The 14,076-nt window shown below is 41.1% G+C and overlaps 1 protein-coding gene across 1 annotated transcript; it reads right to left on the bottom strand.

Annotated features, from left to right (window-relative positions):
* Positions 1–4,999: 4,999 nt before the first annotated feature.
* On the bottom strand, positions 5,000–13,716 carry DNAAF6 (dynein axonemal assembly factor 6; the record flags this gene model as incomplete). Its single annotated transcript, XM_082770647.1, has 6 exons — positions 5,000–5,129; positions 7,469–7,554; positions 8,326–8,422; positions 10,309–10,414; positions 11,872–11,935; positions 13,618–13,716. The coding sequence occupies 6 exons, from the start codon at positions 13,714–13,716 to the stop codon at positions 5,000–5,002; spliced, it is 582 nt and encodes a 193-aa protein (XP_082626773.1).
* Positions 13,717–14,076: the final 360 nt, after the last annotated feature.

Below are 14,076 nucleotides of genomic sequence, written 5' to 3' on the forward strand. Positions count from 1 at the left end.
GTCTCCGAGGATTGTAGGTGGACAGCATCAGCGAGCGTACTGGTAAATTCCTATGATCTTCTCTTCAGAAACGAGTGCATGAAGACAGGAAAGAGATGAAAAGGAGACCTTGAGTTGAGAAAGGCCAAAGTGGTCAAAGATTTCATTGGATTGAGAGAAATATTCCAAAACCAAAGGCGTTCCTGTGTTGTCTGTGTCACTGTTGCCGTGGGCTGGATCTCAAAAACTTCTTTAAGTACCCTGCTGGGACACACAGAGACGTATCAGGAAGCACAAAGAAACTTTCAGGCCTTGGGAAAGGCTGAAATGCTGAACGATTCTGGCTGTTTCTGGATGGGCTCGCTGTTTGCACCAGGGCGGTGTGGGGCTGGCTGTGCTGGAGGAACAGACCCACGCTAGGTTTGTCTGTTAGAGGGGCCCCTTCCCACTTTGCCCAGGCTCCTTGCACAGCTCTGCCTTGACCTGCAGCCTCAGACCTTATATATAACTTCCCGATACACTTTGGGTTCTGCCCCTAGTGCCCTTCCATGCATGTGGAGCAGACACAGAGCAAAGCTTCAGCCCTGCATTAGGCTGGGCGAGGAGAAGTGGGTCAGGCACTTCGCCAACATCTGGCACGTCCAGCCAGGGTCTGATGTGCCGAATGCCACCCATGAGGAGATGGGTGAGACATGTCTGAATGTCTGGGTGGGACAAACTGGGGGAAGTGAGGTGAAGCACTCAGGGGAGATCAGTCCCCTGAAATAAGACTGGAACAAATAACTGGGAGGGAAAGGGGAAAATGGGGCTGCTCGGCATCACGATCTGAATGCAAAATCTGCCTGAAGGAGATAGAATGAGTCAAGAGGGACAAACAGAAAAGTTGTCCCCTGTTCGTGCAGATTACAGGACAGAAACAAGCCACCCACAGCAGGTTCCAGGCACCTTCCCTGGGACCAGCACAGTGACCTGGCAGCAGCTCCTGAAAGAGATCTCAGAGAATAAGGGTAAATCCAAGCTGCAGGCAGCATGGAGAAGAGGGTAAAGGTCTGCCACCAGCAGCAGGCCCAAAAGCACCCTCTGATGTGAGACGGTGCATGGGCAATGGTTGTATGGGCACCCAGCGAGCCCACTGCCCACACTTGAGCCACTGCCTTGGCGCTGCTGCGTGCTCCTGCCATCAGACTGCCTTGCTGTATACCCAGCAGCTCAGGCTGCCAAATATCCGCAGTAGGTACTGCTAAAAGCAGTCCCCTGCTGCCTGAGTGAGACAATCTGGGATGTCCTGGGGACAGTACTTCACTGAGGGATTCCTTTGTGTATTTGCGTCCCTCCTGCGAGGGGTGCTGGGAAGCTCGTCCTGCCCCCAGGAGCCCCGGCACACACACAGCACTGGGGGCCAAGGCTAGATGGGAAAGACAGAAGTGATACTGATCTTGTTGCCTTACTTTCTCCATATGCTGTAGGAGAGCGAGAGATCTGTCTGTATACCGAGTTAGTTATTAGATCCAGCTTGGCTGTTTCAGATAACCTTTATCTGGTGGGAAGCAGATACTGATAAAAGAGTTTCACACAATGGAAGACGTACGTAGAAAATCTGGATACAAACTTAATGCTGAACAGCAAAAATATGAAGGAGTTCTCCTTTTAAAACAAATACAAGGCCTATAGCGTGCTGCTACCTGGAGAATGATAGGAATGAGAACAGTCCAGAAGTGAGTCTGCACGTTTCAGGGAAAAATCTAAATTTAAGTTGTTGTTCTGTCTCAGGCATTTATATGGAACAACTCTTCCAGTTTTTCTGTGTAGCATGAAGAAAGTAGCTTTGCCTCAGAAGCTCAACATGTAGGCAAAAGGGAATGTGAGGAGAAGAGAAACAGAGCAAGCCAGGCATTGTGCTTTAGCACAACACCGTGGTTCAGGTGGAAGGCAGGAACAAGTCAAAGTGGGAGCAGTGACTCTGCCACCACAACTGGAGGACGCAATGCATGACCGAGGCAATCCAACAACCTGCAGTTTATCGGAATGCTACTGTAAACAGCCTCTATCTCATTTCCACAGCTACAGTACCCTCTAGTTAACTGAAATGCATTTAATCAAGATGTTTCTTAGGGAACCAAATAAAGCTTGATGATGCTTAATGGCTGGGGCTTAATGGCTGGGTTGTTTAACTGGGCTCATAATTTTGATTAATTAAGATGCCTGCAGGTGTTGGAGTGGTACTTAGGCAATAGCTTTGATGTTCAGAGGCAAAGGGGGTTTTGTATCCCCTTCAAAAGCATTTCTACCAGAGCTAGTTCAGCAAAGCAAAATTGCCTTCTAGCACTTGCAAAAAAGTTAACTCTCTTGTAGCCAGCTTCACCTCCCAATTTTCTGGGAAAGTTAGCTTGCATGTCCCCTTGACCACCTTCCTCTTGGGATGATCTGCAGAATTTTATTTTTTTTCCGAGGGTAGCCTCCACCTCCTTGATGAAAAGAAAGTAAGAACACAAGAGGATCTCCAGGTGGTGATGGCAGTTGACTTGATCAGAACAGCAACCTGCACATCTCTGGGCAGATGTTTCTACTGTCTTGAAAGCACAATAGTTTGTCCTTTTGAACACTGGAAAATATGAAGCCTGGCTTCTCATGAGCTTTTCCCCTGTGTTTGGATACCCTAACACTAGTTTTAGCCTTCCCCTCTAGCATGCCTTGCCCTGTAATATTGTCCTTATCTAGCTATGTCACCAACTCACCCCCTTCCTCCCATGGACTGGTGAGGATGATCTATTGTAGCCTGGAATATGGATGTAGAGTGACTGGCCAGCAGACAAAAAAAAAAATACAAACCACAAAATACCCAAGAACTTCCCTTTAGGCAGAACTAAATTGTATTTCCCTCCCTTGTATTTGTATTCAGCAGCCAACTTTCTTATAAAACATATGTACCTTTGAGAATTTTGTCTCCTGAATGCAGATGAAATGTACCGAGGTTAAAAAAAGATATGGGGGAAAAACAGGACGTGAATACCAGTGTGGCACATTCTCATTTCCTATTAGAAGGACTGGAAAGAGGCACAATGAGCCAATCTCACCTTTATAGTCAGTATCAAGCACTAACATTAAATTATGCAGAACTTATGATTGAAAACTTAGGTAATTACTACATCCAGCCGTAAGGGGAATATTGCCTTGTGGATGGAGGACTGGAACGGGGCTCAGAAGAGCAGAGCTGTACTCTCTGCTTTGCCATGGACTTACTGAATGACCTTTGGCAAATGTTATGTTCACCTGTGTATAAATACAGCGTCAACCTTCCATTTTGTAATGTACATAAAAAATGCAACAGCATAACAGCATATTGTCTAGGGACCTCAAGGCAACCTTTTTTTCCAAGAAACAGCTTTACTGTAACTTCTTGGCAACCACACGCAGTACAAACTGAGTCAGGAGGAATGATCTCAGCCTCTTCATACATCTGCATTGTTCCCCTCCACCATGGCTTCACGGAGCATGAATAAGAGACATTCAAATGCAATTTATGGAAACTTTAGCAAATACAAACTGGAGTAGCCCCTTAGCAGCATATCCAACTGCTTGTAATGAATCATAGCAACTGAGGTACCCATTTTCCATGCAATCCAGTGCATTAACACTAAAGCAGAGGTTGAGCAGTATTATTCTGACCCAAGGAATGGGTCCACTTTAAGGGAAGTGGTTGAAGCATGCAAACATCAGCTAAGTTTATCCTAGAGTTATAAGGAAGTATATTACAAACAAATGCTGAAAATTCTAATTGACCAGGAACATGGCTGAAAAAATCACCATCAGTATCTTTCATCCATCATGGAAAATTCATCCTCTCAGTTGTCTCAGTTCTCAGTCACAAATTTCCTGTCACAAATATAGCTGCATAGATACTATCCACAACCTAGCTAGTCTTTTATTATTATTATTATTATTATTATTATTATTATTATTATTATTATTATTATTATTATTATTATTATTATTATTATTATTATTTTATGCCAGGCAAATGCAGGACCCAAGCTATTTTGTTTTTAAAGCGATTACAAGATTTTAGTTAAGCATACTTAAAATCCATCAAAGTATAAGTCCTCACCTCTTTGATCATTGAGCATCTTTGCTTGCTGCATGACTAACAATGTTAAGTGAATGTATTTGCCCAGAAGCTGGTAACATCATGGTTACCCATCTCTGTTGCTCTAGATTAGACCTGAAGGGCAAAAGAAAAGCTCCTGTGCACTTCTGCCCTTTAAGAAAGTGGTACTTTGTTATGCAAAGTTCCTCTCATTCCATGTTTAGGAAGTCTCTCAGGACACAATGCAGAGAAGGCAGAGTGAAAGGTAACTGGAACAGTTCATTAGAGCACATTCTTTTATTAATAGAAATCAGAAGAACAGCTGGAGGGGCAGCAGGTGAATAGATGACATCGAACCATACATTGTCAAAAATTGTTCAAAAGAGCCAAGTTGTTCAGCAATGCAGTTGTAGTTGGTTACCTTGTTCTGCCAGGGTAAAGAAGCCTCGGAGGTGTGGATGTGGATCCCTGAAGAGCTTTGATTTTCTCACCAAATATCTAAGAGGGGGTTCTGAACTGGTCCCACTGCCAGTACTGGAGGCCAAACAAATTTCACTTGCAAGTCTTCTAACAGTAACTAAGAACCAGAGTCATTGGTCAGAGCATCCTTGTGCTACTTACCAGACATAACAAAAAAAATACTTTCCCTGGCTTACAGAATTTGTAATCTCCTATCTTCTAATTCACAGAGCCTGTAACAGACTGAAGGAAGCAGGGTACTAACCAGATCAGTGCAAGAGCCAGACAGCCCCAGCTTACAGAACCTATGGGTGCTATAAATAAGTCTTTTTTCCTTCTGACCTACTGAATTTATCCAAGGATGTTCCCCTTGGACTGTTCACGGGGAACAATCTCCTATTTCAGGACCACTTAGATTTTGAGAAGACTTCAAATTTAGAGATTACTGTTTGAAAACTTTCTCCACTTCTCTATCCGTCAGGCAAAATTGATGAAATCAAACTCTCTTGTCATCCTCAAGGTGACTTCCAAGATCTCCTCCTCAGACAAGAAACGAGCTTTACCATTCTTGCTGTCTACGGGGCAAGGGAGATGCAGCAGCAGCTTCCTGTAAAAGAGGACACTGAGTTTTAATGTTCCAAACTATGTGAGCAATTAAGATGACATTGAAAGTTCCTCTTGCAATTCACCAATCAGTATACCAAGGAAAGTCCATTCAGTATATCCTTTTCATGATAGATTGTAGAGTACCTGCAATACTTGATGCACAGCTATACAGGCCCTGGAATATTTCCAACACTTCCTTTCTTTTCTCTGTGGCTACGACAACAGCTTCCAATGATGGATTGTGAGCTCTCTCCACTGTTCTTGCTTATACATGATGCTGCATTTTAAATACAGACAAAGAGCTGCATTGATTATGCTCTCCTGGTGGTAAAAATCTGAATAATGCCTAAAGCCTGAAAGCGTCTTTAGGAGCTTGTCTTATAAGAAATAACTAGCACAGCTGGAGATTCTGGACAGTCTGGTTCCACAAAAGATATATCTACACTGCAAAACACATTTACAAGAGTGAACTTACAGTTGTAAACCTGCCGAAATTCTTTTTTGTAACCTACATTGAAGATTAATTCAGTGATCCCCTACCTTTGGCTCAGGCCCGTACTACACAAAGCTTAGATATTTGACTCAGGAGCTATTTGACATTCCCTTGCTATGGCAGACATTCCTGGAACGTCAGACAATACTTCTGGTTTATCTCCCCGTGAGGATGTCTAGGTCTGGACTCCTTCAACTCTAATAATAATTCAAGCTTACTTGCTCACGCAGAATCTGGACTCTTTCCTCTTTATCACAGGCTTATCAATTAATGGTATGAATGACTGGCCAGTCTTGGACCTCCACTGATTTGACAGTGCAAAGAGAACCAAGGAGACTTCAGAATAAAGACATTTGCCCAGCCAAACACTATGAAGCCCCGCAAGGCAACACGGTAGTGTGGATAGGGCTTACTTCAAACTGGGGTTTAAAATCATGTTGACTCTTCCAGACCTTTTCGTCTGTGTAATAGCAGCCACAGATGAAAGCAGCACATTCCAAACATCTTTGCATCCCACCTACTGAAGGCAACAAGTTGTTATAATTTGGAAAAGTCCTTAAAATCAGCTGGGCTTAGAATCAACCCCAGGACTACAGAGTTGGAAACAATTCCTTTGAGCTTTTCCATACATCTGTGAGATCACAATGTTTTTTGGTATGGAGAACTTGAAATCTTATTTGTTTCTTTCATACTGAGAAGATTTGCACTTAAATTTACAAAAGCAGCACTGGCTCAGGCTGTACCCAAGCAACCATTAGATTTACAACAAACTTTGTTTTGCTAGGCTTGTGACAGCTGGATACTAAGATAATGGCAGATCTGACTCACCAAAAAGACAGAACTGCAAAAGAAAACGGAAGCTGAAGCTTTCCTACATCTGCAGTATTGCATTACGCTACCTCTTTTAGTACCTACAGGTCATGCTAGTTATTAGCTGGACAATTATTCCTCCTGCTTTACCTGTTTCAGAGCCAGAACTTTCAAACATTCTTTTAGTACTGTTTCATCTTCAGGTTAAATTCGTGCAAGGGGTAACTGATTCAGGCTGGTTTTGTCTGTGAGAAAAGTGACTTTTCTGAAGTTAGTTCACTAGGGAGAGAAGTTATTTTGGCCTTAATCTATGGTGCACACCTTGAATTGATTTGCAGGACACTATTCACATTTGAATCTTCCCACATCCCATTCAGTGCTGAAAGGTGCAGGTAGAGGGTCAAGCTTTCTTACGAAAACACTTTATTGTGAAGAACTTAGAGCAGAACAGACATGGCAATTACCTGTGCACCTCAGGCAGGGCAATTGCACGGAGGGAGATATGGAGGAAGATTGTGAGAAACCTGAGTATAAGTCAGTCAGTTTGTTATCTTCATAGTTTTGAAATAGCTAGCCCTGTAACAAACTCAAAGGGAATCTCTTCAGGGAAACCTCGTACCATTTCCATGTCTGCATCCATACCTAGTTATCTGCAGAGTTTCAACACCTGAAAGTGTCTGTACATTTTTGAGCTCCTTCAGTTGTTCATTTGTACAAATTAGTATTTAAAAAGTGAATTTCCAAGAAGTCCTTAAAGACTGGGCAGTTTTTTTTGCCAGACATTTTGGGCCCTCGAAGCCCTAGTGCTTAGATAACCAAAAATCTGTTTTAAAACTATTTTTGCTTGAATAGTATCACAGATTTAAAGCTAGCAAACTATAGACATAAGGGTGAAATATAGTTGTTTATTTCTTCTGTGTAATTAATAATCCCATCATTGTCTTTAACTTTGATTTCCAGCATTCTGTTGGAGGCTTGGTTAAACTTTCTTTGAAATAATATATTGCTTGTACTTCCATCAATTACGTTTCACTTACTTTTGGGGAGTTCGAAGGTCAAGAACCTTGTCCTGGATATCTAATGTGATGTCTGAGACCTTTGTCTCTGGCAGCTTGATTTTAATCTGAAATGACAGGCAGAGGTAAAACTGTGATTAGAAGTATAGACCTACAAGCCATAAAATACACCATCTCCACAAACATTTTGATACTAGTGTCAGAGCAACATTGTGAGTAGGTAATATGTATTAGAGAAAATATGACAAAGCGATAATTGTTTTCAATAGCTTAGTGATGTGTGCTGATACCTTAATTTTCTACAAAATCCTGGGCTGATAGTATACCCGGCAGGTATTCTATACCCACCAAAAGCCCCTGGATTTGTGTATTCCAAGGACAGCTTGCTTCAGCTAGAAAAATTGCACAGCAGTTATACCTGTCATGAGGTTTAGAAAGCAGGGAAGTCTTTGATCATATAATAATGGGACAGAATCTGTTCCCTATAACTTTAAAAACTGTCATTACTATAGCATTGTGCTAACTCACACACGGTAATAAATGCAGACAGATGAAAACTCTCAGTCCCTCTCCACCCCAAAATTGTGTCCATGATGAAAACTCATTTTAGAGTTACTTTCATTTCCCTCAAGTCTGTGTGGCACACATTTTAGCACAGATTCTCTTGGATACACTAGGTCCTTGAGGAGATATACACAAGTTCCTCAGGTTAGCAAATGTAAATATCTACAGATGCTTAGATAACTAAGAAAATCCTACAGGAAGCCAAAGACAGCCATACAGCTTGGTGTTTACATACTCTCTCTCAAGGACAGATTGAAGATAAGTCTTCAGAGAAAGGGCATGAGGAAAGGATGGGAGATACAGGTTTAACTCACCACCATATCTTCACAGCAGGCTGTGGAAGGGTCTTTCCTACTCATCCCAAAGAAGACATCTTCTGTTCCCACCTGCTGTTTGAATAAAATCTCATACCTGAAAAAGAGAAGTAGTTGCCTAATACCAGGAAACCAAAGGAGACTGTATTTCTCAGGGGACCATAAACCTTTGTATGAGTGCTGATATCCTTATCACATTCCCTCCTACTTTTCTGTCTCCCTTCAAGTCTTCAAGCCAACTGTACTGGAATTCTGTCCAGAGACATGACTGAGTTAGCTACAAGACACATGAAGAACATTCACTCCATCTTTCAAGGTAGTCACTTTACTGTCTCTATTTAACTAACCAGCCTTTGCAGGATCATGGAAGAGAAAATGCATTCCAAGCGAAAATGATACTTATCAACTAGTCAAAAACCAAAAACTCTTGAGAAAAGGCTTTGAAAAGGATGCTGTCACAATTACACGTGTTCTGTTCTGTCATTCAGCCTATTCTTGCAGCCCGAGAACACCACTGTTATCTTGTATAATTTTAATTGCTTTGCATTTGGCCAACATCGATTTTCTTCCCCTCAAAATCAATTTGTTTAATTTAGAACCCTACAAAATCTAGAATCACATGTTCCCTTCCACTTGATATTTAATGAATGAGGAAATGCAAACTAAAAGAATGTATTTAGAACATATTACTCCTGCTAAATTGAGCAAAATAAATGGAGACACTGCTCAAAGCTGTTGGAAAAAAGTGTATGGAAAGTCTTTTTCACATCTCCAGTGTTCATGTGCATATGTAATAATTCCTAAGTCAATGAGAAATCTGTCTAACCACTCTGGATGCACCTCTAACCATCTGTTTTCCTTTTGGGCCTTTTTCCATGATTTAATTTGATGAACTATTACAAAGATTTATATTCTCTTCTCATCTGTGCAATGCAGGACAATTACTTGAGGCTAGCGAAAGACCACACTTCACCCAGCAGGGAGGGGAAGGTCAAAAATAGCATGAGAAAAGCCTCTGTTGTGTCCCCACACAAAGAAAACATGTTCTGTACCTCACAGGTGATAGTTTCAAGAACAAGCACACAACAGTATGTAAGGATGCAGCTGAATGCCAAACCATTTTTGGAAATGCTGAGCCTAACTTCAGACTGGGCTCAGTCCAGTTTTTATATCAGGAAATTGAAAAAATAATGGCATGACTTATGTGCAGAGAAAAGTGATGATTCTGGACTACGATCTGGTGTACAATATGCAGCTTCACAGATTTTGGTGCATCTGTTCTGACATCTCAAACTCCAGCATAGTGCATCAGAACACAATGATTATAAATTCAAAGTCTTCTTTGTGAATTACTTGACCCTGAAGGCTTTTTGACCTCTACAAACTACAGCATATCTTGCCTCATGATCTATTTCAAAAACATTGTATTTCTATGACCAAAGGAAAAGACTGGTTTTAGGCTGTCCCTTGACAGACTATGATTGAATAACGAGATTTTTAAAAGTTTAAAACTGCCTGCATGTAGCCTTCCTTCCTACTGTAGTATTTGTCTCTGAAGAGTTTAATTATTTGAAATATAAACATGAGTTTGAGTACTTTTTGAATTTGAGAATGAAAAATGAACATATTTCAGTTGCAGCAGGAAGAGCCAGGTATTTCACACAAATTTGGCGTGTTTCAAAGCTAGTAAATCACTTTGCTGGTCTCCTTCCCCTTCTAATCCCATTTGGTACAAGTATCTGACACTGCAAATAATCTTATGACAGCAAAAACCAACTCTACATTTCTGTTATGCGATCAGAAGGCTTCCAAGGGAGAAGTTAAAATCCCTCCTCCCTTGTTGCTTTAGTTGAAACATTGATATCATTCCCTTGCCCTTTCATGACTAGCTTTTCAGACTGCTATTTTTCACTCACATTGAAGTTAACTCATATTTCCAATAAAACTATGTAAAACCCATGCAGGCAGCCTCAACTGACTTACTCTGGCTGTTCTCTTGGATCCCAGATATCACCAAATTCGGATCCTTCTGGGACCTCCTCCGTATTCCAAATAGTTTTCTTGTTTTCAGATTTCACTTCAGAAGTACCTGTGATGAGAAAAATCACACTGTCATGTTTTATAGAATGTCTGTTTCTCTAGGTTTTCAGCAAACTTTCATTTTTCTAGACTTAAGAAAAATCTTTGTATCAAAAAAACCACATTATAATTAATGATTACAATCTCCTTCCCCTCGATATGATATGAATCAGAATTTGCAGAGGGAGGATGTTTTCTATTCTATTCCCTTAAATCTCCTTTACTCAACCTCTATGTCAAGGAAATTGTCCTATCAGTCATGAAATATCTAGTCCTTCAAAATGTGTAGAAGTATGAAGTATTAATCTTTCCCCATGTCCCTGACGTGAGATTTTAAGTGAGCAGAGTCATTTACAAAAGGATCTCTTCCTCACATATAAATACAGTTCCTCCCATTAACGACTGAGCACAGCACAGATAAGGTACTGAAGACTCATGAAAGTCCATGGGAAGAATAGCATGGTTTATACCTATTCTACAACGAAAAACACATTTTCTAGTTAGCTGGTAGATCTGCAATCTGGAGGTTTTTATAGTAAAATCTCTGGTTATTTCTAGATTCCAGGCAAAAACAGTCTGTTGTATTTACAACAGTTCCTTTCCTGTTAATTTCATCCTGGTCCTTCTTACTGTCTTACAGGTTTAAGCTGTCCAATTATATGACACTGTAAGCTTCAGGAAGAACTTCACATTAACTTTGATAAGACTGGACTTGATTTCTTTTCTCTTCTGAGTACATTTCAAGGTGTTGACACAAATTTATGAACCCTCAAGGTATTTGTTCTCATTGTCTGAGGGTCCGTCTTTCTATAGGATGACAGAACACCTGGAGTCAGATAGTGAATTTAGTTGAACTGGGTTTCAGGGTAAAGAACAAGGTGCAGTGAGGAAAAAAAATGAAAAACAGCTTTTGGTTTGTTGAGGGCGGCCCTGAACAAAGCTTATTTTTCATCTCACATTTTGTCTAAATAGGGTTGTGAAACTTTTGGGGGTAACAACATGTCTGTGTTTCATGGTATATTTCATAACTCTTTAATACTACACGCACAGACTCAGTTCCATGCAGTTTGCTCCATGAAGAACCTTTCGGATGAGTACTAAAAGTCCATCTTCTGTGTTTGCTGTAAGTAAGCAATAACAATTCTGTGAGAGTACTTATTTGAAGCCTTTTGCTGCTCCGTTATGACTCCCCCCTCCCAGCCCATGACCAGGCTGCGTTCTCTACTCGGTTTGTTATCACCCCTTGAGGCTGGTACCCTCCAGAGTTACCCTTTCTGCTGCTCTTTGTATGCTTTGTGGTTAAGTTTTCAGGAAAATGAGAATTTTAGTGCAATCAAAATGTGGTGCTATTTCCATCTTAAAGGTCCACCCACTTATTGAAGCAAACTATTTGTGGTAATTTACTGCAGCTGTTACAGTCTGCTAACACACAACTGAACGCTAAGGCATACAAACACTCCTCCTTACCACAGGTCTCTTTCTTTGCTGGTCCAATGCTACCAGGAGTCATAGCACTAACAGAACAGCGTGGCTGCAAAAAGAGCCAGATTAAACTCCAGTTAATTTTCGTAGACAGCAGCCCCGCAACAGTGAGTATCTATGTCAGTAAGTATAACATTATCTGAGGTCAAGTAAATCACTGCTAGAACAAAAAGAATTCTCCCGGTTTCAAGCCTGAATAACTGAACATGCTTGCTTACATGCTCTCTCTTTGCAGAGAGGAGCTTTGATAACTAACTGGGTTTAGACAGGACTCCCAAAAGTAGCATTAAAGCCAGATGTGCTTCTGGAGCATTTGTTTCTATGGCATTTTGACAAAATTGTCTTGCTTTGCCTGCCATGAAAATATTGAGTGAAAGCAAGGGGGCTACATGCAAATCCCATCATAGCATTTAGATTCCTTTTAACAGTAGAGATCATATGAGGCAACAACATTTTCCTCTAATTATGAATCAATTTAGTGTTAATAGGCCAATGTGAGGCATTTCTATATATAGAGAAGTTCTTCGGTTTGATAAAAAGTGCCTCATATGCACAGAACATTAAATTAAATCAAAATAAAGATTTCAAATTACCCAGATTGACTCAGACTTAATTGACATCACTTGTGGCAATTTTCCATTTCTGCCTCTGAAGTGTCATTCATTTTATTAATAAGATGTAAACAAATTCTTTTAAAATCAGGATGTTTACTGCAAAGATGAACAGCAGTAATGCTGGCTTTAGAAATCAAGCATTAAAGAGAAATGTAGCTAGAGTATGATGGACCACATCTATCATGTACTGAAAGAAACTTCAAGAGATTCATCTCTTTTCCCCCAGATAGTCCCATTGCCACTACTAGCACACAACTGCTGGGTCAGCCAGCTGGCTCCTGGAAGAACTGATGCCACAGAGGAGCACAAAGACTTTTGCCAATTTTTGTTAGCCATGTCGCTATGCAACTTGTTGAAAATCCTCAGACTTGCCAAAGTTTTGAGCTTTCCCTGAGGCCTTGCACATTGTGATTGGTGGTACCTGTGGTCTTCCCTGAGCATGACAGACCTAGGTACTTCTCCCCAGCACACCTACATGCCTAGATAAAAGCAGCAGTTGTATATTGCAGGAGAAAGAGACATTTTTCCAAAATATGTTATTTTCTTCTATTCCTGAGGTGAACTAATAAAAAAGAATAGAGAGATATTTCTCTCGTTAACCATTCAGATCTTTCATCTTAGCATGGCTCACTCTACCTTATTCTATCATCTCCAACATACCTACTATGCTTCAGTGATCAGTTATCTCTACAGTTCTTGGATGTCTGATACAGATTTAATGTATTCAGTTGCCTCTGGATGTTTTACTCTTTATGCAGAAGTTGAGCAGCAACTTCTTCTTTTCTGCATATGAAATCCTGACTGTAATTGCCTTCACCTCTAACAGACTTCAGGGAAAAGTAGGTGGAAATCGAAGTATCTATAGCTCTCTTAACTATGTGTTCTCATTTCCTTTAGGATGAAAAAAGTGAATATCCCATTCTCTGGTCACAGTCTCTCCTCATACTCCTGGGACAGCATCTTCCTTCAAGAGCTTATTACATTAAAAATATCTCCTGTTTGCTTCAGTTGCTCTAAAGCCTTATAAGGTTTTAATTTGTTTTTACTCACACTGGAAAAAAAAAAAAAAAAGATTTGCACCTCCCTTGCTAACAAGGAGTTCTTATGCCGGACTCACCCCTTGCTCGTCGTCATCATCATCATCACCAGGCGCATCGCTGAGCAGTTTGGCGAGGGCCTGCAGGGACGAGACTGAGGAGATGCTGTCCAAGTCCATAGCCGCTGCTGTAGGCAGAGAAAAACAAGGGGCAGGGACAGAAGGGGCAGCGCTTTATTCTCACTCCTTTTATTTATTATGTTTATTATGTAATATTTATTTATTATTTATATGACTATTTATTGTCACTCCTCAGGGGTGTATGTTCTAGGGGTATCACTCTTGATTTAAGTATTGCGTGTGTCAATGCATGCTTACAGGGACCTGATCTTTTTTATAAGGGACCCAAACTGCAGGTTTTTGCCCCCAAAGGCTCTCTGGCTGCAGAGCACAGGGACCGGGCCGAGTTCTGGGCCTGCACAGCGCCCCCGGCCCCGCGTCCCCGTTGCCATAGCAACCGCGCTCCGCTCCCCTTCCGCC

This window comes from Aythya marila, assembly GCF_965140915.1.
Source record: "Aythya marila genome assembly, chromosome: 13".
NCBI classification, from domain to species: Eukaryota; Metazoa; Chordata; class Aves; order Anseriformes; family Anatidae; genus Aythya; species Aythya marila.